Below are 24313 nucleotides of genomic sequence, written 5' to 3' on the forward strand. Positions count from 1 at the left end.
CCCCTGTTTATGTTTGTTATCTATAAAATCTGTGAGTTGGTTATAACAGGGATTTGTTGCTTAATAAAATTATTCATGAGATACACAGCCCTGTGTAACCTTCCCTTGCACTGCTCCCTGCTTGTTCATCTAGCTGAGGTCCCATAACCATTTATACATCACACACTGTGCTACTGGCCCATAGTGATCCTGTCATGCATGTGTGTGGCAGACTGCTTCTCGTTCTGTATTTATTAGTATTATGACCCTGGGCAAAGTCTCACTAAGGGCGATGGGAGAAACGAGACATGGACTCCTTGCTCAATGTGCTTAAAGGGATATGGATGCACCTCATTGATGAGGCTCAAAGGAAGCTAAAACAATCATCTTGGGTTGCCATTTCCCTTCTTCAGAGGAGCATTGCCTGGTATTTCAGGGCTGGACTGACCTTGTTAGGCTGGATCAGACTGATTTACATCAGGAGCTTTTTTTCTCTGTGAAAAGCACAATTTGGGCTAAAAGAAGCTACACTCAGGTGGTAACTGGGCCATAGAACAAACCACTGAGCTGTTGTTTGTTCCTGGCAGACTGCTTCTCTTTCTGTTTGTGTACTGTGTGTGATGTCATAATACACAGTGAGTGCCCAGTCATAGGCTCTTCATAATAGTTCTAGGTGTGGGAAGCATAATTGCAAATGTATTTTTTTTTCTATACATTTTTCTTTTACTCAAAAGTTATTTGCGGTTAAAAATTCTTTTTACTGATACTTTTACTGACTTTTACTGACTCCATATAGTGATTTCTGTCTCGCATAACCTGTTATTTCTGTCCATACAGGATATGTTCATATGAAACCTTTACTTGTTACAAAGATTGAGCATAGAGAGGAGCCGTATGTGAGCAGTTTTCCAATTACCAAAGGTGAGTAGTAAATTCCTACAGTGACAGTTTACTATAAAGTAACATTTCTTGTTTAGTAACTTGATCTGCTGTGGACCAAATATCTTGGCTCACCCTAATAGCACTCACCAACAAAGAGTTGTTTCCTTTTAAGAAGGATGGACAGAAATAAAGGACCTCTCCTGATACCTGATGGTATTCTTTTTGTTCCTCTCTCCTAATAAAATGGACAGTTAGGACTATTATGTGGTAACATATTTATGGCTAGATTATGAGTTTTTGCGGTAATGTAAAAAGCAGCGTTATCAGGTCATAACGCTGCTTTTTAACGCCCGCTGCTATTATAAGCCTTGGCAAAAAGGCTGTACCGCTCACTTTTTTGGCCATACCTGAAAATACCTCACATCAGCTTACGCAATTTCCGTAAGGATTTTTTTCCATGGGATTTCCATAGCGCCAGTATTACAAGCTTGTTTTGGAAGGCCAAAAAGTGAGCGGTACAGCCCTTACCGCCAATATCCGTAACGCATTCCAAAAGCAGTAGTTATGAGTTTTGCGCTTCAAAGCTGTAACATAAAACATAACTAAAGGGTTAAAAAGTACATTAACACCCATAAACTACATATTAACTACTAAACCAAGGCCCTCCCGCATCAAAACACTAAAATAAAAATATTAACCCCTAATCTGCCGATCCGGACATCACTGCCATTAGAATAAACATATTAACCCCTAAACCGCTGCACTCCCGCATCACAAACACTATTTAAATATTATTAACCCCTAATCTGCTGTTCCTAACATCGCCGCCACCTACCTACATTTATTAACCCCTAATCTGCCGCCCCAACGACGCTACCTCTATACTAAATTTATTAACCCCTAAACCTAAGTCTAACCCTAACACCCCCTAACAAATATAATTAAAATAAATCTAAATAAACCTTACAATTATTACATAAATAACCTATTTAAAACGTAATACTTACCTGTAAAATAAACCCTAAGCTAGCTACAATATAACTAATAGTTACATTGTAGCTAGCTTAGGGTTTATTTTTATTTTACAGTCAAGTTTGTATTTATTTGAACTAGGTAGAATAGTTATTAAATAGTTATGAACTATTTAATAACTATCTAGCTAAAATAATTATAAATTTACCTGTAAAATAAAACCTAACCTTTTCTACACGAACACCAAACCTTACAATACAATTAAATAAATTACCTATAAATTAAATACAATTATCTAAATTAAATACAATTAGCTAAAATACAAAAAACCCCACTAAATTACAGAAAATAAAAAACAAATTACAAGATATTTAAACTAATTACACCTAATCTAATAGCCCTATCAAAATAAAAAAAGTCCCCAAAATAAAAAAAAACCCTTAGCCTAAACTACCAATAGCCCTTAAAAGGGCCTTTTGCGGGGCATTGCCCCAAAGAAATCAGCTCTTTTACCTGTAAAAAAAATACAAACACCCCCAACAGTAAAACCCACCACCCACACAACCAACCCCCCCACCAAAAAAAAAAAAACTAACTAAAAAAACCTAAGCTCCCCATTGCCCTGAAAAGGGCATTTGGATGGGCATTCCCCTTAAAAGGGCATTCAGCTCTTTTTCCGCCCAAACCCTACTCTAAAAATAAAACCCACCCAATACACCATTAAAAAAAACCTAACACTAACCCCCTGAAGATCGACTTACAGTTCTGGAGACTGGACATCCATCCTTAAGGAAGCAGCAGAAGTCTTCAATCCAGCCTTGTGACTGGGCGTGGTCACGTTTTTGTTCTCCATTTCTGTATTCCTGACCGTGTGGCGACGGAGAGAGTGTTTCACTAGAGTCTGTTTCATAGGAGGTGATGAGTGCCACAGCCATTGGGGTATAAAGGTGCCGTTTTTTCAATAAAATAAGATTGTTTTATTTCTATAGTTCTCCGGTTATTGCACTAGCGATGGAGGATTCTGTTACTTTAGAAGGTACTCCCTCTATTCCTAAAGAGTAATTCCTGTTTATATTGTGAGGAGGCCTTAGGTCCGCCTTCTCAATTATGTTCCATATGCCGTGATAATATCAAACATGTTTGATACCACCGAGCTGTCCACCTCTGAGTAGTTGTCGTCCAGTGAGGTGCGTACCCTACATTCTGATCTCTCTACACATGCAGTTTCCCATAGCATTGCTTATCCTCCATCTGGAGGGGACCTTTTTTTCACCAGACATTTCTGCGAAGTTCAGACGGCGGTGCCTGCAGCCTTTAATGCTTTACCTTGCCCTGCTAAGCACAAGTGAAAGGTTACATATTGCACTCCTTCCCAGAATACATCAGATAATTTATTGGATTTAACGGATAGGGTTATCCAAGGATTAAGTTCTTTCTGAGACTTCAGAGTATGAACATTCTGGGTCGGAGTCTGCTGCCTCTAAACCTCCGGCTGCGGAGGAACTAGACTTTAGTTTTAGGAATTTGCGCTCTCTTCTAAAGGACATTTTAGGCGAATTCAGATGTCCCAGAGGCCAAATTGCCTGATGAACCTTTGATTCCTAAATTGGATAGAGTTTGAGGACAGGGTGGTACCTTATCCTTCCCTTCACCTGTTAGATGGCGAACATTATTAAGAATGAATGGGACAGGATTGGATTCCTTTTTCCCCTCTTCTCTCTTTAACAAATTGTTCCCGGTCCTGGACTCTCAATGGAGTTGTGGGGTCCGTTCCTAAAAGGGATGGTGCTATCTTTACTCTTGCTAAAGATACTACTACCCCGCTTGAGGAAAGCTCTTCATTTAAAGAGCCCATGGAAAAAAGATGGAAACTCTGTTAAGAAAGATGTTTCAACATACAGGATATTTGTTTCAACCGGCGGCGGCTGTTGCCACGGTTGCTGGAGAAACTACCTTCTGGTGTGACTCCTTATAGGATTTGATCGGCGTGGAGGGTCCCCTCGACGTTACTCAGGAAAGATTTACGGCCTTGAGGGTTGCTAATTCTTTTATTTGTGATGCTATTAGGCAGATTATTCGCCTGAATGCTAAGGCTTTTGTTTTTTCTGTTCAGGCCCTTTGGGCTCTGGCTTAAGTCATGGTCTGCGGATATGACTTCTAAGTCTAGACTTCCTTCCCTCCCCTTTAAGGGAATGATTTTGTTTGGTCCAAGCTGGACTACCTTATCACCACGGTCACAGGCAAGGGTGCCCTCCTACCGCAAGAGAATATGAACTAGTCTAAGGGAAATTTTTGTTCTAATAAAGCCCATGTCAGCAGTCCTCCGCTAAGCCAGAGCAAACCAAGAACTCTTGGAAGCCAGCACAGTCCTGGAATAAATCTAAGCAGAGAAAGAAGCCGACTGAGTCTGTCGGCATGAATGAGCAGTCCCCGGTCCTCTTATGGATCGTGTAGGTGGCAGACTGTTGCTCTTTTTACTCGCTTGGTTCAGGGACGTGCAGGATCTATGGGCCCTGGAGGTCATAGCATAGGGTTACAAGATAGGTTTCAAGTCTCAGCCACCCAAGGGCAGATTCCTCCTCTCTCTCTCCCGTCTTCCTGACCAAAAAGGAGGGAAGCCATTCTGGGGTGTGTATGGAATGTGTCCTCTTAGGAGTTATTGTCCCGGTGCCTATCGCAGTCAGAGGTTTTGGATACTATTAAAATCTTTTCGTGGTCCCAAAGGAGGGAACTTTCCGTCCGATTCTGGACCTAAAGTGCTTAAAGAATTACAAACTTTTACCATTTTTTTGTTTGATTTAAAACACATTTTAAATTACATTTATGAAATTAAAATTACCAACCTCAAACTCTTTCAAAACGAAGCCTCATTAACTTGTAAATCCGTTTTAAATTTTCTCTTGTAAGATGTATCGAGTCCACGGATTCATCCATACTTGTGGGATATTCTCCTTCCTTACAGGAAGTGGCAAAGAGAGCACCCACAGCAGAGCTGTCTATATAGCTCCTCTCTTAGCTCCACCCCCAGTCATTCTCTTTGCCTACGCTAAGTACTAGGAAGGTAAAGTGAGTGTGGTGACAAAATGTTAGTTTTTATTTTCTCAAGCAAAAGTTTGTTATTTTAAATGGTACCGGTGTGTACTATTCACTCTCTGGCAGAAAAGGGATGAAGATTTCTGCAAGGAGGATAATGATCTTAGCACTTTGTAACTAAGATCCACTGCTGTTCTCACAAGGGCTGAAGAGTACAGGAAAACTTCAGTTGGGGGAACGGTTTGCTTGCTAAGCTGCATTATGGTATGTTCAGTCTATTTTTTTCTAGACAGACTGTGATAATTCTAGAAAAGGCTGACAATATCCCCATGAGGGAAGGGTAAGCTGTATTCAGACACTTAGTAAGAATCCCAGCTTGCATAAAGGGCTCATTGGTTACTGGTGACACTGATAGGAAAAAACGTTTTTTTATTGCAAACATAAAATCTTTTGAGGGACTTTAAGGGGTCATTGTGGCTTGTTTAAGGGTTATTAACCCACATGGCTAGTTTAGAAACACTCTGGTGTGTTTCTTTTAGGCCCCATAACATTGAGTGAGGTGAGAGGGGCCTATTTTCGCGCCTCAGTTGCGCAGTTTCTTTTACTCAGAGACATCCAGCTGCTTCTCCAGAGGGTCCTGTTGTGTTTGAGAGCTTAAAAGAAGTTTTTTTCCCCACAAATCTTTCCTAAAGGACAGGTAGGCACCACAGCAGTCAGGGGATTGTTTAATTAAATAACTTGTGGTAACAGAGATAGACGTGCAAAGATGTGCAGAGAACAAAGACAAAACTGTCTGAGTAAACTAAATACCATTAAAAATTAACTTTTATTAAGGCTTGGTTAAAATTGGAAAACACACACTTAAAAACACTCTTAGGAGCCAAGATAATATTACTTGTTGATCGTATATTGGTTGGTGTGGTGGGTAAGAAATTATCTATGAATAGATAACTTGATAACTTGTAAGGTATGGGGGCTACTAACAATTCTATATATTCAATATATACCGGAGGTGGCAACTCAAAATATGATTGATCAGTATGTTGTTGCTGGTAATTTATTGAATAGTTTTATACTTAGGTTCACTGCAGTTAAATTTTGTGAATTTGCTGTGGGATTAGCTCAATACGTTACAGTACACTTGTACATATATAATTAAGAGGCTTAAGTAATTATACTCTTATATTCATTGTGCGTACAGTCAGGGACTTTATATATGATCCCTTTAGCTTTCACTTAATTTTCTATACGTATCTTGTATATGAGGCTATGTTCAAGCCTGCACTACAAAAATAAAGGCTCAATGCTTTATATTTAATAATGTCTTTCACCCTTTGAAAAAGCCGCGAGGCGAAACATGTTAGGGACGCTAGGGTACTGGTGATGAGCCCTTGGAGCTCATGTATTTTTAGCTAGCCTTAGGAACCTCGATAGATTAAGATAAATTTAACCGCTATATACCTTAACAGTTGCGAGTGGTTAATGGGGGCAGAACGCTGACGTTCACATAAGCTGCTGGAGAATTTAACCGTTAGCAGTACTCATACCACTTGTAGTAAATTGTGACTACACAGGGCTCAATACCGCACTAATAATGTCTCATTTTGTTATGCTAAATTGAAATCTTATATATATTTTTTACCAAATATGTCTGTAGTGTTATAACATTACGCAGGTACCGTGCAGCTTATAAAATAGCGGTCATTTTTGTTACCACTCAGAGCAGTTGATAATTTGCCATTTACTTAAAGGCATATCTCGAACTAAGTTACTAGATCTGTCTGCTCTATATAAGAACAGGAACGCTATTTACCCAGTGTCTATCACCCTGCAATAAACATTAATATCGAAATACCTTACTACTAACGGTGATAACACCACAATAAGGGGTGATCTCCAATATCACAGATACTCTATATAACAAAGTATATACCCGCCGGACTTTGTATATCACAATAAGGGGTGATCTCCAATATCACAGATACTCTATATAACAAAGTATATACCCGCCGGACTTTGTATATCTAATATAAAAGACATTATTAAATATAAAGCATTGAGCCTTTATTTTTGTAGTGCAGGCTTGAACATAGCCTCATATACAAGATACGTATAGAAAATTAAGTGAAAGCTAAAGGGATCATATATAAAGTCCCTGACTGTACGCACAATGAATATAAGAGTATAATTACTTAAGCCTCTTAATTATATATGTACAAGTGTACTGTAACGTATTGAGCTAATCCCACAGCAAATTCACAAAATTTAACTGCAGTGAACCTAAGTATAAAACTATTCAATAAATTACCAGCAACAACATACTGATCAATCATATTTTGAGTTGCCACCTCCGGTATATATTGAATATATAGAATTGTTAGTAGCCCCCATACCTTACAAGTTATCAAGTTATCTATTCATAGATAATTTCTTACCCACCACACCAACCAATATACGATCAACAAGTAATATTATCTTGGCTCCTAAGAGTGTTTTTAAGTGTGTGTTTTCCAATTTTAACCAAGCCTTAATAAAAGTTAATTTTTAATGGTATTTAGTTTACTCAGACAGTTTTGTCTTTGTTCTCTGCACATCTTTGCACGTCTATCTCTGTTACCACAAGTTATTTAATTAAACAATCCCCTGAGTGCTACAAATGTAGTCTATCTCAGATAGGGTGACATATCCTATCTGTCAGTTTTTTGCTTAAATTCTGCTCTACTACATAGCACCGTTTTCCTTTACTATACTAATGTGCTGTATGCACATAAGTTAATTAAGAATAAAGGGGATAATTTTATTACATTGAAAGTAGTGCCATTGGACCCTATCCTCCTTTTTTTCAGGCACCACAGCAGAGCTGTGGCAAGGTGCTGAACGTTTTTTACAGTTTTTTGACGTTTTGTCAATCCGGTTTTTACATTAAGGGGTTAATCGTTTATTTGTTTAGCTGTGCAAATTTACTAAAGCTTTATGATGCTACTGTAAAAATTTCGTAAAGTTTACTGCTTTTTTTACACTGTTTTGCAGAGTTTGTGCATCTTTTTTTCACTTAAAGGCACAGTACCGTTTTTTTCTAAGTATTATTTGCTTTGATTAAAGTGTTTTCCAAGCTTGCTTGTTTCATTACTAGCCTGTTTAACATGTCCGACATCAAGGAAAATCCTTGTTCAATGTGTTTAGAAGCCATTGTGGAACCCCCTCTTAGAATGTGTCCCACTTGCACTAATATGTCTATCAATTATAAAGAGCATATTTTAGCACTTAAAAATATAGCAATAGATGATTCTCAGACAGAAGGAAATGAGGGTTTGCCTTCTAGCTTTCCCCAAGTGTCACAACCAGTAACGCCCGCACAAGTGACGCCAAGTACCTCTAGTGCATCAAATTAATATACTTTACAAGACATGGCCACAGTTATGAATACAACCCTCACAGAGGTTTTATCTAAACTGCCTGGTTTACAAGGAAAGCGTGACAGCTCTGGGTTAAGAACAAACGCTGAGCCGTCTGACGCTTTAGTAGCCGTATCCGATATACCCTCACAATGTTCTGAAGTAGGGGTAAGGGATTTGTTATCTGAGGGAGACATTTCTGATTCAGGAAAGACCCCTCCCTCAGACAGATTCTGATATGACGGCCTTTAAATTTAAGCTTGAACACCTCCGCTTATTGCTCAGGGAGGTATTAGCGACTCTAGATGATTGTGACCCTATAGTGGTCCCAGAGAAATTGTGTAAAATGGACAAATACTTAGAGCTTCCTGTTTACACTGATGTTTTTCCAGTCCCTAAGAGGATTGTGAATATTGTTACTAAGGAGTGGGATAGACCAGGCCCTCCTGTTTTTAAGAAAATGTTTCCCATATCTGACACCATGCGGGACTCGGGGCAGATGGTTCCTAAGGTGGAGGGAGCTATTTCTACTCTTGCTAAGCATACAACTATACCCATCGAAGACAGTTGCGCTTTCAAAGATCCTATGGATAAAAAATTAGAGGGTCTCCTGAAGAAAATTTTTGTTCATCAAGGTTTTCTTCTCCAACCTATTGCGTGCATTGTTCCTGTAACTACTGCAGCTGCTTTCTGGTTCGAGGCTCTAGAAGAGGCTCTTCAGATGGAGACTCCATTAGAGGATATTATGGATAGAATTAAGGCCCTTAAGTTGGCTAATTCTTTCATTACAGATGCCGCTTTTCAACTGGCTAAATTAGCGGCAAAGAATTCAGGTTTTGCCATTTTAGCACGCAGGGCGTTATGGCTTAAGTCCTGGTCTGCTGATGTGTCATCAAAATCTAAACTTTTGAACATCCCTTTCAAAGGAAAGACCCTATTCGGGCCTGAACTGAAAGAGATTATCTCAGACATCACTGGAGGGAAAGGCTATGCCTTCCCTCAGGATAATACTGCAACAATGTAGCGTGAAGCACAGCACTCACTGCACAGCCAGGAACAGGCTCACCAAACCCAGCATCGATACAAAGAAATCAAATTGTTCTAGCTGGTGCAAAATAAGACTTTTATTGTGCAAAACAGGGATCAACAAGCAACGTTTCAGGCCCAAACTTGGCCCTTTCTCAAGCTTGACAATAGATTAGTGAACAAACATTTAAATAGCCATACTGGCGCCAAATATTGTGATTAAAAGTGATACAATGTTGCCCTCTAATGGCGAGCAATAATATAACATACAAAAATGTGTTTTAAAGTGCATTTTGATGGCCTGTGATACTGCCACCTAGTGAATCATCATGTTATCTAACCAATATATAGATTTCATATCATATGTGAAAATTCATATATTTAAGAATAATAAATGTTTTAAACATTTCATCAATATATAAATGACATACATTTCTACATTAATACAAGTTTAAAAATGCATCATAAATTTATCATAATTGAATTAATCATTGTTTCCAATAATCAAAATATTTTAAATTTAAAAACATATATATGTGTCTGGTGTGTCTAGCTCTAGATGGATAAATTATTTTTATCAGTTAACTCAATTTTATAATATCTTAACTCACGAGTCACAATCCATCAAGAGACAGACACACCTACATATCTAGTCAATATTGGGTATTCAACTAGGGCATTCATTTGCAGATTTCCAGAGACATCAAATCTCATATTAATATCTACATATATTTGCACATTCATCAATACATGATTTTAACAGTACAATACTATAAAGAAATTTTTCATTCTATTTTATTAAGTTACCAAAAGGCAGTCCAATTGCATTCCCTATTTAAGCCTTTTGGCCACAGAGTACATAATTCATTAATCCAGTATGTTTCCCTCCTGGTTAGAATATTTTCTTTATCACCCCCTCTCCTAGGTGTATGGACCCTTTCAATAATTTGAAACCAGTTTGTGGTTCCCAAAAAGAGGGAACTTTCAGACCAATCTTGGATCTCAAATTTCTAAACAAATTCCTCAGAGTACCATCATTCAAGATGGAGACTATTCGGACTATTCTACCGTTGATCCAGGAGGGTCAATATATGACTACCGTGGACTTAAAGGATGCGTATCTACACATCCCTATTCACAGAGATCATCATCAATTCCTCAGATTCGCCTTTCTGGACAGGCATTACCAGTTCGTGGCCCTTCCCTTCGGGTTGGCCACGGCTCCCAGAATTTTCACAAAGGTGCTAGGGTCCCTTTTGGCGGTTCTAAGACCGCGGGGCATAGCAGTAGCGCCTTATCTAGAAGACATCTTAATTCAGGCATCGACTTTCCAGCTAGCCAAGTCTCATACGGACATAGTATTGGCTTTTCTGAGATCTCACGGGTGGAAGGTGAACATAAAAAAGAGTTCTCTCTTCCCTCTCACAAGAGTTTCCTTCCTAGGGACTCTGATAGACTCGGTAGAAATGAAAATATTTCTGACGGAGGTCAGAAATTCAAAACTCTTAAACACTTGCCGAGCTCTTCATTCCATTCCTCGGCCATCAGTGGCTCAGTGTATGGAGGTAATCGGACTCATGGTAGCGGCAATTGACATAGTTCCTTTTGCCCGCCTACACCTCAGACCACTGCAACTATGCATGCTCAAACAGTGGAATGGGGATTATGCAGATTTATCTCCTCAACTGCATCTGGACCAGGAGACCAGAGATTCTCTTCTCTGGTGGTTGTCTCAGGACCACCTGTCTCAGGGAATGTCTCAGGGCTTATGGTCTTGGGAGGAAACTCTCCTCCCGATAAACATTCTAGAACTGAGAGCGATATTCAATGTGCTTCAGGCATGGCCTCAGCTAGCTGCGGCCAAATTCATCAGATTTCAGTCGGACAACATCACGACTGTAGCTTATATCAATCATCAAGGAGGAACACGGAGTTCTCTAGCGATGATGGAGGTAACCAAAATAATCCGATGGGCGGATGATCACTTGCCATCTCTCAGCAATCCATATCCAAGAGGTAGAGAACTGGGAGGCGGATTTCCTAAGTCGTCAGACTTTTCATCCGGGGGAATGGGAGCTCCATCCGGAGGTATTTGTCCAGCTGACTCAGCTATGGGGCACACCAGAATTGGATCTGATGGCGTCCCGTCAGAACGCCAAGCTTCCGTGTGACGGGTCCAGGTCCCGGGATCCCCAGGCGGTACTGATAGATGCTCTAGCAGTGCCCTAGTCCTTCAATCTGGCCTATGTATTTCCACCGTTTCCTCTCCTCCCACGTCTGGTTGCCAGAATCAAGCAGGAGAGAGCTTCAGTGATTCTGATAGCACCTGCGTGGCCACGCAGGACTTGGTATGCAGATCTAGTGGACATGTCACCTTCTAATCCAAGGTCCGTTCCAGCATCCAAATCTAACTTCTCTGCGTCTGACTGCTTGGAGATTGAACGCTTGATTCTATCAAAGCTTGGTTTCTCTGAGTCCATCATAGATACCCTGATTCAAGCTAGAAAGCCTGTCACCAGGAAAATCTATCATAAGATATGGCGCAAATATATTTATTGGTGTGAATCCAAGGGTTACTCATTGAGTAAGATTAGGATTCCTAGAATATTGTCTTTTCTCCAAGAAGGATTGGAGAAGGGATTATCTGCTAGCTCCTTAAAAGGACAGATATCTGCTTTGTCTATTCTTTTACACAAATGTCTGGCAGATGTCCCAGATGTTCAGGTGTTTAGTCAGGCTTTAGTCAGAATCAAGCCTATGTTTAAACCCGTTGCTCTGTGTCATGATCCTCCTATTCCACCTTAAATGTGTCAAGCAAATACTATATACCACCTTTACATCTTGTTAACTTCCTACCTGAACCCAATATAAACCTGCTTCCTCCCATGGTCCTTTGCTGGTTTATTGAAGTGTAATAGCTACAGTTCCAGTCCTTACCTTTTCTACAGCATAACAGGATTTAAACTGTGTATTTATTTCCTTTTCTATCAGCATACCTCTACTTCAGCCGGAGCTGACATTACATATCTGCAGCAGGACTTCACTCCACACCTCCCCCATACAGGGTCTGCTTGTGAGTATTCCTAAAAACCTGGCGTGACACGCCACTCAGCAAACAGGAAACGCAGGGACCACAGCGTTCACACTGCTCACCAAGCTCATTGGGACCGGATCTCTGTGCTGCACTCATCGCACTCACAGAAGCTGCAGTTTGCTTAAAGGGGAAATCTCATTCAGCGACTTCTGGACAGGTGCTGTATAAACTTTCATAAACACACTGTGCAACTCTCTTCTGAAGTACTCTTAAACATACTAAAAGTGTAAGATTTGTATAGTGAAGCTGCTTGCATTTAACCGTGAACTCTCTCTACTAACTGCATCCTGAAATACAATTAACCACTGCATTACTGTTTGTAGACTGAAGCTGCTTGCATTTAACCCTGGTCTCTTTCTACTAACTGCATCCTGATATATAATTAACCTCTGCACTACTGTTTATCTCTGTATATCCATTGCTACGAATACCTGCCAAAGTCAACTCCCACTAATAGACACTCCAGTTACTGGGAGCTAGCTGTCCGGCAAAATTAACAACAAGTGTTATACAGTTCACTAAAAGCATATACAAGGAGTGCAGAATTATTAGGCAAATGAGTATTTTGACCACATCATCCTCTTTATGCATGTTGTCTTACTCCAAGCTGTATAGGCTCGAAAGCCTACTACCAATTAAGCATATTAGGTGATGTGCATCTCTGTAATGAGAAGGGGTGTGGTCTAATGACATCAACACCCTATATCAGGTGTGCATAATTATTAGGCAACTCCTTTCCTTTGGCAAAATGGGTCAAAAGAAGGACTTGACAGGCTCAGAAAAGTCAAAAATAGTGAGATATCTTGCAGAGGGATGCAGCACTCTTAAAATTGCAAAGCTTCTGAAGCGTGATCATCGAACAATCAAGCGTTTCATTCAAAATAGTCAACAGGGTCGCAAGAAGCGTGTGGAAAAACCAAGGCGCAAAATAACTGCCCATGAACTGAGAAAAGTCAAGCGTGCAGCTGCCAAGATGCCACTTGCCACCAGTTTGGCCATATTTCAGAGCTGCAACATCACTGGAGTGCCCAAAAGTACAAGGTGTGCAATACTCAGAGACATGGCCAAGGTAAGAAAGGCTGAAAGACAACCACCACTGAACAAGACACACAAGCTGAAACGTCAAGTCTGGGCCAAGAAATATCTCAAGACTGATTTTTCTAAGGTTTTATGGACTGATGAAATGAGAGTGAGTCTTGATGGGCCAGATGGATGAGCCCGTGGCTGGATTGGTAAAGGGCAGAGAGCTCCAGTCCGACTCAGACGCCAGCAAGGTGGAGGTGGAGTACTGGTTTGGGCTGGTATCATCAAAGATGAGCTTGTGGGGCCTTTTCGGGTTGAGGATGGAGTCAAGCTCAACTCCCAGTCCTACTGCCAGTTTCTGGAAGACACCTTCTTCAAGCAGTGGTACAGGAAGAAGTCTGCATCCTTCAAGAAAAACATGATTTTCATGCAGGACAATGCTCCATCACACGCGTCCAAGTACTCCACAGCATGGCTGGCAAGAAAGGGTATAAAAGAAGAAAATCTAATGACATGGCCTCCTTGTTCACCTGATCTGAACCCCATTGAGAACCTGTGGTCCATCATCAAATGTGAGATTTACAAGGAGGGAAAACAGTACACCTCTCTGAACAGTGTCTGGGAGGCTGTGGTTGCTGCTGCACGCAATGTTGATGGTGAACAGATCAAAACACTGACAGAATCCATGGATGGCAGGCTTTTGAGTGTCCTTGCAAAGAAAGGTGGCTATATTGGTCACTGATTTGTTTTTGTTTTGTTTTTGAATGTCAGAAATGTATATTTGTGAATGTTGAGATGTTATATTGGTTTCACTGGTAAAAATAAATAATTGAAATGGTTATATATTTGTTTTTTGTTAAGTTGCCTAATAATTATGCACAGTAATAGTCACCTGCACACACAGATATCCCCCTAAAATAGCTATAACTAAAAACAAACTAAAAACTACTTCCAAAACTATTCAGCTTTGATATTAATGAGTTTTTTTGGGTTCATTGAGAACATGGTTGTTGTTCAATAATAAAATTAATCCTCAAAAATACAACTTGCCTAATAATTCTGCACTCCCTGTAGTGTACTGTCATCCTCAACTCTTGTAACACATCCTCAATTTTACATGATATCTTGGTTGTTACAATTACAAGTGAGTTGATTGTTACACTCTGCCATGGAGCCTAAACTTAGTTCTTAAAGTTCTTCAAGGGGTTCTATTTGAACCTATGCATTCCATAGATATTAAGCTTCTATCTTGGAAAGTTCTGATTTTAGTAGCTATCTCTTCGACTCGAAGAGTTTCTGAGTTATCTGCTTTGCAGTGTGACTCCCCTTATCTTGTTTTCCATGCAGATAAGGTGTTTTGCGTACCAAACCTGGATTCCTTCCTAAGGTTGTTTCTAATAGGAATATCAATCAAGAAATTGTTGTTCCTTCGCTGTGTCCTAATCCTTCTTCAAAGAAGGAACGTCTTTTGCACAATCTTGATGTGGTTCGTGCTTTAAATTCTACTTACAAGCAACTAAAGATTTCCGTCAAACATCTTCATTGTTTGTTGTTTACTCTGGTAAGCGGAGAGGTCAAAAGGCTACGGCTACCTCTCTCTTTCTTTTTGGCTGAAAAGCATCATCCGTTTGGCTTATGAGACTGCTGGCCAGCAGCCTCCTGAAAGGATAACTGCTCATTCTACTAGATCAGTGGCTTCCACATGGGCTTTTAAAAATTAGGCTTCTGAACAGATTTGTAAGGCGGCGACTTGGTCTTCGCTTCATACTTTTTCTAAATTTTACAAATTTGATACTTTTGCTTCTTCGGAGGCTATTTTTGGGAGAAAGGTTCTACAAGCAGTGGTGCCTTCCGTTTAAGGTACCTGTCTTGTTCCTCCCTTCATCCGTTTCCTAAAGCTTTGGTATTGGTATCCCACAAGTATGGATGAATCCGTGGACTCGATACATCTTACAAGAGAAAACAGAATTTATGCTTACCTGATAAATTTCTTTCTCTTGTGATGTATCGAGTCCACGGCCCGCCCTGTTTATTTAAGACAGGTAGTATATTTTTATTTAAAAAACTTCAGTCACCTCTGCACCCTATAGTTTCTCCTTTTTCTTCCTAGCCTTCGGTCGAATAACTGGGGGGTGGAGCTAAGGGAGGAGCTATATAGACAGCTCTGCTGTGGGTGCTCTCTTTGCCATTTCCTGTAAGGAAGGAGAATATCCCACAAGTATGGATGAATCCGTGGACTCGATACATCACAAGAGAAAGAAATTTATCAGGTAAGCATAAATTCTGTTTTTCGTCTATAACGTCATCTAATCCAGCCCACTATTTTAGCCCCTACAGGTATATAACAATCAACCAATTGTTTTAACCGCTTTTGCTTGTTGTTAAAATACTAATTTCTACACAATCGTATGCGCACAAAAATGGGCCAAATAGCATTTGCGCATTGTGTCTTAATGACGCTGCAATTTCCAGCACATCATAGGGAATAACGCTCTGTGTCGGAGCAGGTCTGGAAGGGAGTGATGTTGTGGATGACGTTGCGCAATCTCGCAATTCGGCAGCCATCTTCAAACTGTAGTTTGCACACCGGATTGGCTAGGAAAACATAAATGTTTTAGAAATAGAATTGCAGCGATCAGGTAGGACATTCATAAAGTCATCCTATGACAAATATGTTTATAAAGGTTAAAAAAATATATTGAACTTACAGTGGTCCTTTAAACTAGTTTTTTAAATGTCTCCTCGTTCAAGATGGAGACAATAAGGTCCATTTTTCCCCTCGTTCGAAAAGGGCAGTTCATGACCACGATAGATCTGAATGATGCTCCCTTCATTTACCAATCCTCAAGGACCACTTCCAGTTCCTAAGGTTTGCGTTCCTAGACCAGCACTTCCAGTTTATTGCATTTCTGTTTGGTCTAGCTACGGTTCCAAGAAATGTTTTGAAGAGTGGATTATTCAGAATCTCTCCTATGTCTTCTTCAATCTCATAGACGGAAGATAACTCTAGAGAGAGTTCTCTTGTATCAAGTACCAGGGTAGAATTCTCGGGTACTATAATGGACTCCATAGACATGAGAATATTTCTAACAGACCAGAGACGTTGCAGGCTAACTTTAACATCTTGCCCTCCAGACCTCCTTAAGGCCATCTGTGGCTCGGTGTATGGAGGTGTTTGGTCTCATGGTGAAAATCATGGACATCATTTCCCTTGCCAGGTTTCACCTCAGACTGTTGCAACTGCACATGCTGAAGCAGTGAAACGGCGATCATTAGGATCAGTCTCAACAGATTTCTCTGGACAACCGATTGAGAGAATTGCTCTCTTGGTGGTTTTGTCCGGATCACTTGTCCCGGGGGATGTCCGTCTTAAGACCATCCTGGGTGATTGTGACTACGATTGCGAGTCTGTCAGGATGGGGAGCTTTGGGGTGCCAGGAAAGCACAGGGCCTATGGACTCCCTCCTTATCTCATTTTGGATCTTCGGGCATTATGCAATGCTCTGAAGGCTTGGCCTCTGCCGGGTTCGTCCCAGTTTATCAGATTCCAATCAGACAATATAACCTTGGTGGCTTACATCAACCATCAGTGGGGAATGAGAAGCTCAATAGCTATGAGGGAAGTATCTCGAATTCTGGAGTGGGCAGAGACCCACGTTTGTTCGCTGTCAGCGATCCACATCCTGGGTGTGGACAACTGGGAAACGGATTTCCTCAGTAGAAAATCCTTTCATCCGGGGGAATGGTCTCTCCATCCCGAGTGTTTGCAGAAATTTGCAAGAGGAAGATCTTATGACGTCTCAATATCAAGCTACCCAGGTATGGGTCGAGATACAGGGATCCTCAGGTGGAGCTAAAATATGCATTAGCGGTGCCTTGGAGGTTCATTCTAATTTATCTTTTCTAGCTGTTACAACTACTTCCTCGTGTAGTTCTACTGATATCTCCGTCTTGGCCGCAAAGGATATGGTTTGCGGATCTAGTGGGGATGTCATAATCTCCTCCATGTCTAGATTCTCTGAGGCTGACTGCGTGAAGATTGAACGCTTAGCCAAGAGAGGGTTTTCTGAGAGAGTTATTTTTACTCTCATTCAAGCTTGTAAGCTGGTTGCTCGTCGCATCTATCATATGGTGTTTATCATTACTACTTTGCATTTACTCAGACTAATATGCTATTATACATTGTTATGTTGCACAGTAAACAGTAATCAAGTGGCTTCTATTGGTACTATAAAGTTGTTATGAATTAAGAAGGGACAATAACAAGCCATTGCAATATCAGCTATTTCCAAGTAAGGCACATTTTATTTATTACAGAAGGGACAGCAAGTAGCCATTGCATTATTAGCTATTTCCAAGTAAGGCCCATATTATTTATTATTTATTAGTAACAAGCCATTGCATTATTAGCTATTTCACAGTAAGGCCCATTTTTATTGATTACAGCAGGGACAGTAAGTTGCTTGATTGTATCAGTAGCCAATATCCAGTCATGCCCATTTATAAAACATCACCTATAAGTATAGAGACACAATATTCTGAAGTCCAGACATGTTAGGGCCTAAGGTGAATAGACATTTTTGTAACCAGACACAAAGTTTGGCTTTGTCAAATGTTGATTGAATTGATTCAACACTACACAATAGGAAAGCAGTGTGTGAACTGAAACAGTAGGGACATAGACAAAGGGTGAAAAGACGACAAGAATTCTACAATGCACACTACACATTAGCCTAAAAATTCCATTTTATTTATGAGACACAGCACAATAATAAGCCTGATTCTGTTATGTGCACCAGCAATGCACATTTTATATATTTGTTACAACAATTATCCTGCTTCTATTATCATCCATTGCCATTGAAATGATAATAAATAAATTAACATTATATTAGTATATTTTTCACAGTATTTGGCATTATTCTATTATTAACCCCTGTCCAATAATGCACAATTTATTTATTAGGGATGGGACTATAATAATCCTGATTTGAATATTAGCCATTGGTGTATAATTTGTATTACCATACAAATAGCAGAATGGTCACCTTCTAACTGTGCAGTATATAAAACATAAGTATAACAAATATTTCAATTTCATTACATAGCTATGATGAGATTATAAATATACTTTGAAAATATTGTTTTTTTTTTTGTTTTGTTTTTTTAATTAAACATAATATAGGGCATGTGTGTGTTTGTATGTGTATGTATTTGTGTGTTTGTATGTATTTGTATTTGTGTGTGTTTGTATTTGTGTGTGTGTGTGTGTGTGTGTTTGTATGTGTGTGTATGTATGTGTGTGTGAGTGTTTGTATATGTATGTATGCATGTGTGTGTGTATGTGTTTGTATATGTATGTATGTGTGTATATGTGTGTGTGTATGTGTGTGTGTGTATGTGTTTGTATATGTATGTATGTGTGTATATGTATGTGTATGTATATGTGTGTGTGTGTATGTGTTTGTATATGTATGTGTTTGTATATGTATGTATTTGTGTGTATGTATATGTGTGTGTGTGTATGTGTTTGTATATGTATGTATTTGTGTGTGTAGGTGACAGCAAAGCCTCCTTCTGCCTTCAGAGCTTACATGTTGCCCACATAGCCATCTGCAGAGGTTTTTAGTACAGTGTTTCAGGACCCTGTGAAATGTACTTATGGCCAGGTCTGTGTCATCTATCAAAGAGGATGTGCAATGTAACTTATATCAGAGCAGCATAAAGCACAGAGAGTCACTTTGCAGAACAATAACGATTGTGTCCCTTGCAAGTTCCTGTCACACAATAAATGCATGCACTTTCTTACACTGACCAGGCATTGCAATGCCGTATTAAAAGAAAGTGTTCTTATTAAGTGAACAGAGTTTCCAAGGGGTGCAAAACACAAATGCATAAATCTCCAGCAATCGTTCCTGTATGCTGCTCCGGAATTGCTCATTGCTTTGCACATAAACTCTTGACACTGACCTGCATGTCATAAGTACATTCCACCTCAATAAAGCACAGCATTCATCTCAGAGGGCTTTATGCGTTACTTGAGGGCTGTGAGATAAAATAACTTGCAAGCTGTGTATGACATTCACAATAAACTGCTGACCGTATGTTTCACATTACTAAGAAGGAATATGTAAGGGTTTTTTGTTTTATTGATGGTTTTCTGACAATATCTATCTCTATCTATCTATCTATCTATCTATATATATATAGTCACCGCTAGTCTAAGTATCAACAATAAAAGTACACCATGTATAAGCAACAGCTCTCCAGGTTGGGCATAAGTAGCGTTACGTGGGGGCTATGAGAGAAAACCTGCATGCTGTGTCGGTAATTCCCAATACACTGCTGCTGACAGTAATTCACTATACACTGCTGCTGACAGTAATTCACTATACACTGCTGCTGACAGTAATTCATTATACACTGCTGCTGACAGTAATTCATTATACACTGCTGCTGACAGTAATTCACTATACACTGCTGCTGACAGTAATTCACTATACACTGCTGCTGACAGTAATTCCCAATACACTGCTGCTGACAGTAATTCCCAATACACTGCTGCTGACAGTAATTCCCAATACACTGCTGCTGACAGTAATTCCCAATACACTGCTGCTGACAGTAATTCCCTATACACATCTGCTGACAGTAATTCACTATACACTGCTGCTGACAGTAATTCATTATACACTGCTGCTGACAGTAATTCACTATACACTGCTGCTGACAGTAATTCACTATACACTGCTGCTGACAGTAATTCACTATACACTGCTGCTGACAGTAATTCCCAATACACTGCTGCTGACAGTAATTCCCAATACACTGCTGCTGACAGTAATTCCCAATACACTGCTGCTGACAGTAATTCCCAATACACTGCTGCTGACAGTAATTCACTATACACATCTGCTGACAGTAATTCACTATACACATCTGCTGACAGTAATTCACTATACACATCTGCTGACAGTAATTCACTATACACTGCTGCTGACAGTAATTCACTATACACTGCTGCTGACAGTAATTCACTATACACATCTGCTGACAGTAATTCACTATACACTGCTGCTGACAGTAATTCCCAATACACTGCTGCTGACAGTAATTCACTATACACATCTGCTGACAGTAATTCACTATACACTGCTGCTGGCAGTAATTCACTATACACTGCTGCTGGCAGTAATTCACTATACACTGCTGCTGGCAGTAATTCACTATACACTGCTGCTGACAGTAATTTACTATACACTGCTCATCGTAATTTACTATACACTTATACCCGTAATTCCCAATACACTGCTGACCGTTTCAATACACATTACTAACAGTGATCATCTTACCTTCAGAATAAAGATGATACTGAAGTGCAGGGGGGTGCCTTCTGAGACTGCGCAAAATTCTGGGCACAAGCAAAATTACTATGCAAAGAAGAACACTGACGCGCTTTTATTCAGTGCTCGTCTGTGTTCACACTGCTGGGTGACATCATTTTGAGGGCGGGTCAGAACAGCAAGGCAACTTAGGGCTAAACGTACATATTAAAACAGCAAGAAAGGGTATAGACTAGCCTGTTGAAATTCAGTTTATTTTTTAAAAAAATATTTTTGAAGGTAAACATTTGTATTTATTGTTTCTGACTGTCATAGTTAACTAATCACGTACTTTGAATTAAAAATAAAACATCTTTTGGGTGAACTGTCCCTTTAAGTTCCTAAATAACGAGACAAATGAAACCTCGGAATACCTCTAGGAAATGAAATATTAAATTCAGCGGGCATGAGCCGCTAGGAAATTTACCCAGCAATCTAACTGGGCCTAACTGATACTAATAATAAAATATCAATTATAATTGTGTAATATATAGTGAGAGTAATAATAATGGGGGAGAGGAGGATTTAAATAAAAAAAAAAAAAAAAAAAAAAAAGAAGTGGAAATTGTACTCTAATTTGGACCTTAGCAGAATCGTCGTCTGACAAAAGATTAGACTAATAAGATAAATAGGGGGAATTTGCATAGGGGAGCACCTTGAGATGTCAAAACTATAATTTTCAGATTACGCTACCTCTAAAAGAAATAAACAGCTACTTATTTACTTATCAAATAAATCCTTTCCCTAATGTCTTGACATCTTTGTAAGAACATAGAATTCAATTATATTTTACTTTTCAAAATCACCGCACCTTGTGTTTGCATTTATTATCTCATGTGAATACTGTGCCATTATAATCAAAAATAAATCTACTATGTGGTTAACTTATTTTCTGAGCTTCTTGCAGTCTTTGCACTAAAATAGAATGTCCATTATCCTAGGGAAGGAAAAAAAAACTAAATTACTTTAAACATAATAAACATGGTACTAACTAGAGCCTAATAAACAAGTGAGCATATTATCTGGCTATGTGTCACTGTTCGAAAAGAGTCACAGATTGAGGCCAGAAATTACTATACTTTTATATGGACATCTGACACACAAACGTTAGGCCCATTGCTGTTATCCCTCTGTAACTGTGGGGAGCCTCTTCTTTTGGGATTAGTAGTAGCTCTTTTCAGGTAAAGGCTGCCATTCAGAAGCTGCTACTCTCAGACCTGTCGTTTCACTGGCTAAAGTTGCATTATTAGAAGGAGCTTTGTGTAGGCCTAACGATTCCAGCAGTTTCAGACCAGCTTTTAAGCTGGTGATGGTATACACTTTACCATCATATTGGAAAAACAACTTAACAGGAAATCCCCATCTGTATTTAACTCCATTTTTCCTCAAACTTTGAGTAATAGGCATGTACGATCTTCTTTTAGACAACGTATGTGAAGAAAGGTCTGGAAAAACTTGTATATCCTTGTATACCTCGGGAAGTTCTTTAGCAGTGAAGGCTGCTCCCAGGATGCGTTCTTTAAATGTGTAGTAATGCAACCTAATTATTATGTCTTTTGGTGCATCTGCAGGTGCTGATCTTGGTCTCAAAGCCCTGTGGGCTCTATCAATTAACAGCTCTATATCCTGAAAGGACCCTAGTAAAGCTTTGAATAGACCTAGGAGATGTGAAGGTAGATCTGCAGCAGACACTTCTTCTGAAATCCCTCTAATTCTAATATTGTTTTGGCATTACCTATCTTCCAGGTCCGTCAATTTTGTTTCCATATCGGAGATGTTTTCAGCTAATGTCTAAGCATACAATAATAAATTGGCGAGATCAATTGCAAGATCCTCTTGCTTTTTCTCAATGGTGCTTGTCCTTTCTCCAAGAACATTGAGGTCTCTTTCAAGCTTAGCAGCAGAATTCCAAATTTCACTTTTAAGAGAAAAATAATGAATGTCCATTTTGGCAGATAATTCTTTTAAAGATTCCATCACAGATAAGCCTCATCCCGCAGGTTTATGAGCTGACTTGGATTCAAAATCTGCTTGACCTATGCAAGAAAACTGAGAGTCTCTAGAATCCTGATCTGAACCATCTCTGTCTATCTGGAACTTGCTATTAAAATGGTCAGCTACTGTGCGTTTAGGACTGTCAGTATATGGCTGGGTTATAATACAATATATTTAATAATTATTCTTTAAAATAAACCCCCAATAAAAATGCATATACAAAAAAATAAAATTAATGTAAATTCTTTATATTAGTTAAAATTTATAGACACATTGGATTATATTTATAGAAAACCAGATATGAATCAAACTATACATGTTTAAACTGTTATAATATGCTATGCAAAGATCATAAAAATTACCTTATTCACAATAATCTCCCAAATCAGATTTGCATTTAAATATCACAATGAGATGCCAAGGTTAGGATTTGTTAACCTCCAGAATTATATGCTTAAACTATTTAGCCCCAACTAATCCTATATAACTACAATTTAAAACATCAGAAATTGTATATATTATTTGAACAAACAACCAACTCCTATGCCAATTTATCTAAGCTAAAATAAATTCTTAATCATTTACAATTTAGACAAATTCTAAAATATATATATATATATATATATATATATATATATATATATATATATATATATATATATATATATATATTTGCAAAGATAAATGACTTAACATACAAAAGACAAGCTTAAAACTATACAGGACTATGAATGCAAGCTAAAATACAAAGTACCCTTTTAAAATTACTAACTGCAATTTGAGTATAGTCTTAGAATACCTTTGCCTAAAATATTTAAGATAAAAAACAGTCATACATTACAAACATGAGCCAACTTAGTATTCCAATCTTTTTCATGTATTTTCAGATCACCTCATATGGAGAAAGGTTATTGCATAGATCAAGAATTTAGTCTTAGCTTTTTACTTAAAGTGATTGTGTCCCCAAGTATGGCAGCCAGTTATTCAATCACCAGTGTAAGCAGACAAAAAAAAGACTGTCCTTTCTCCTTGCATTCAGCTTTTCTTATATCTATTCATTGGTGATCTGTTTTTGGTTACGACCACGGTGCTTGTCTTGGATTGGCCCTTGGAGCTTGTCCCTGGTCCGTCCTTAACGGATTTGAGCATTTGATTGGCTATTTGGATCTGCATGTGTTCTAATAGACAATTTATTTGGCTGTCATACCAATTCCAATCCCCTAGGTAGCAGACAACCAGCAATATAGTCTTACCATTCATTTTTGCTACATTCAAATATCTCCTTATATTGTTTATATTCAACATAATATAGTATTAATAAGTCACATATTCCATGTGTATTGGACCATGTCATACTATTCATCCTGATTATTTTAATATGAAACATCAGTATTTTATCAATTTCTATGTTAAAATAGGAAATATCCCTATATATCTGTGTTTATGATTAATATTCATAGGACATCTTGCTGTCTGTAAGATAAAAAAAAAAAGTTACCATTTTGAAACAACATTTATATGTCTACCATACA

The 24313-nt window shown here is 38.9% G+C and overlaps 1 protein-coding gene across 1 annotated transcript in view; it reads left to right on the forward strand.

The window, feature by feature from the left end:
• Positions 1-24313, forward strand: part of LOC128657920 (zinc finger protein 557-like) — a 41148-nt gene that overhangs the window by 11735 nt on the left and 5100 nt on the right. Inside the window, exon 4 of the mRNA XM_053712347.1 lies at positions 817-900. Coding sequence (XP_053568322.1) covers positions 817-900 — 84 coding nt within the window. The remainder of the gene's footprint in view (positions 1-816; positions 901-24313) is intronic.

Source organism: Bombina bombina, chromosome 4, assembly GCF_027579735.1.
Source record: "Bombina bombina isolate aBomBom1 chromosome 4, aBomBom1.pri, whole genome shotgun sequence".
Lineage (NCBI taxonomy): Eukaryota > Metazoa > Chordata > Amphibia > Anura > Bombinatoridae > Bombina > Bombina bombina.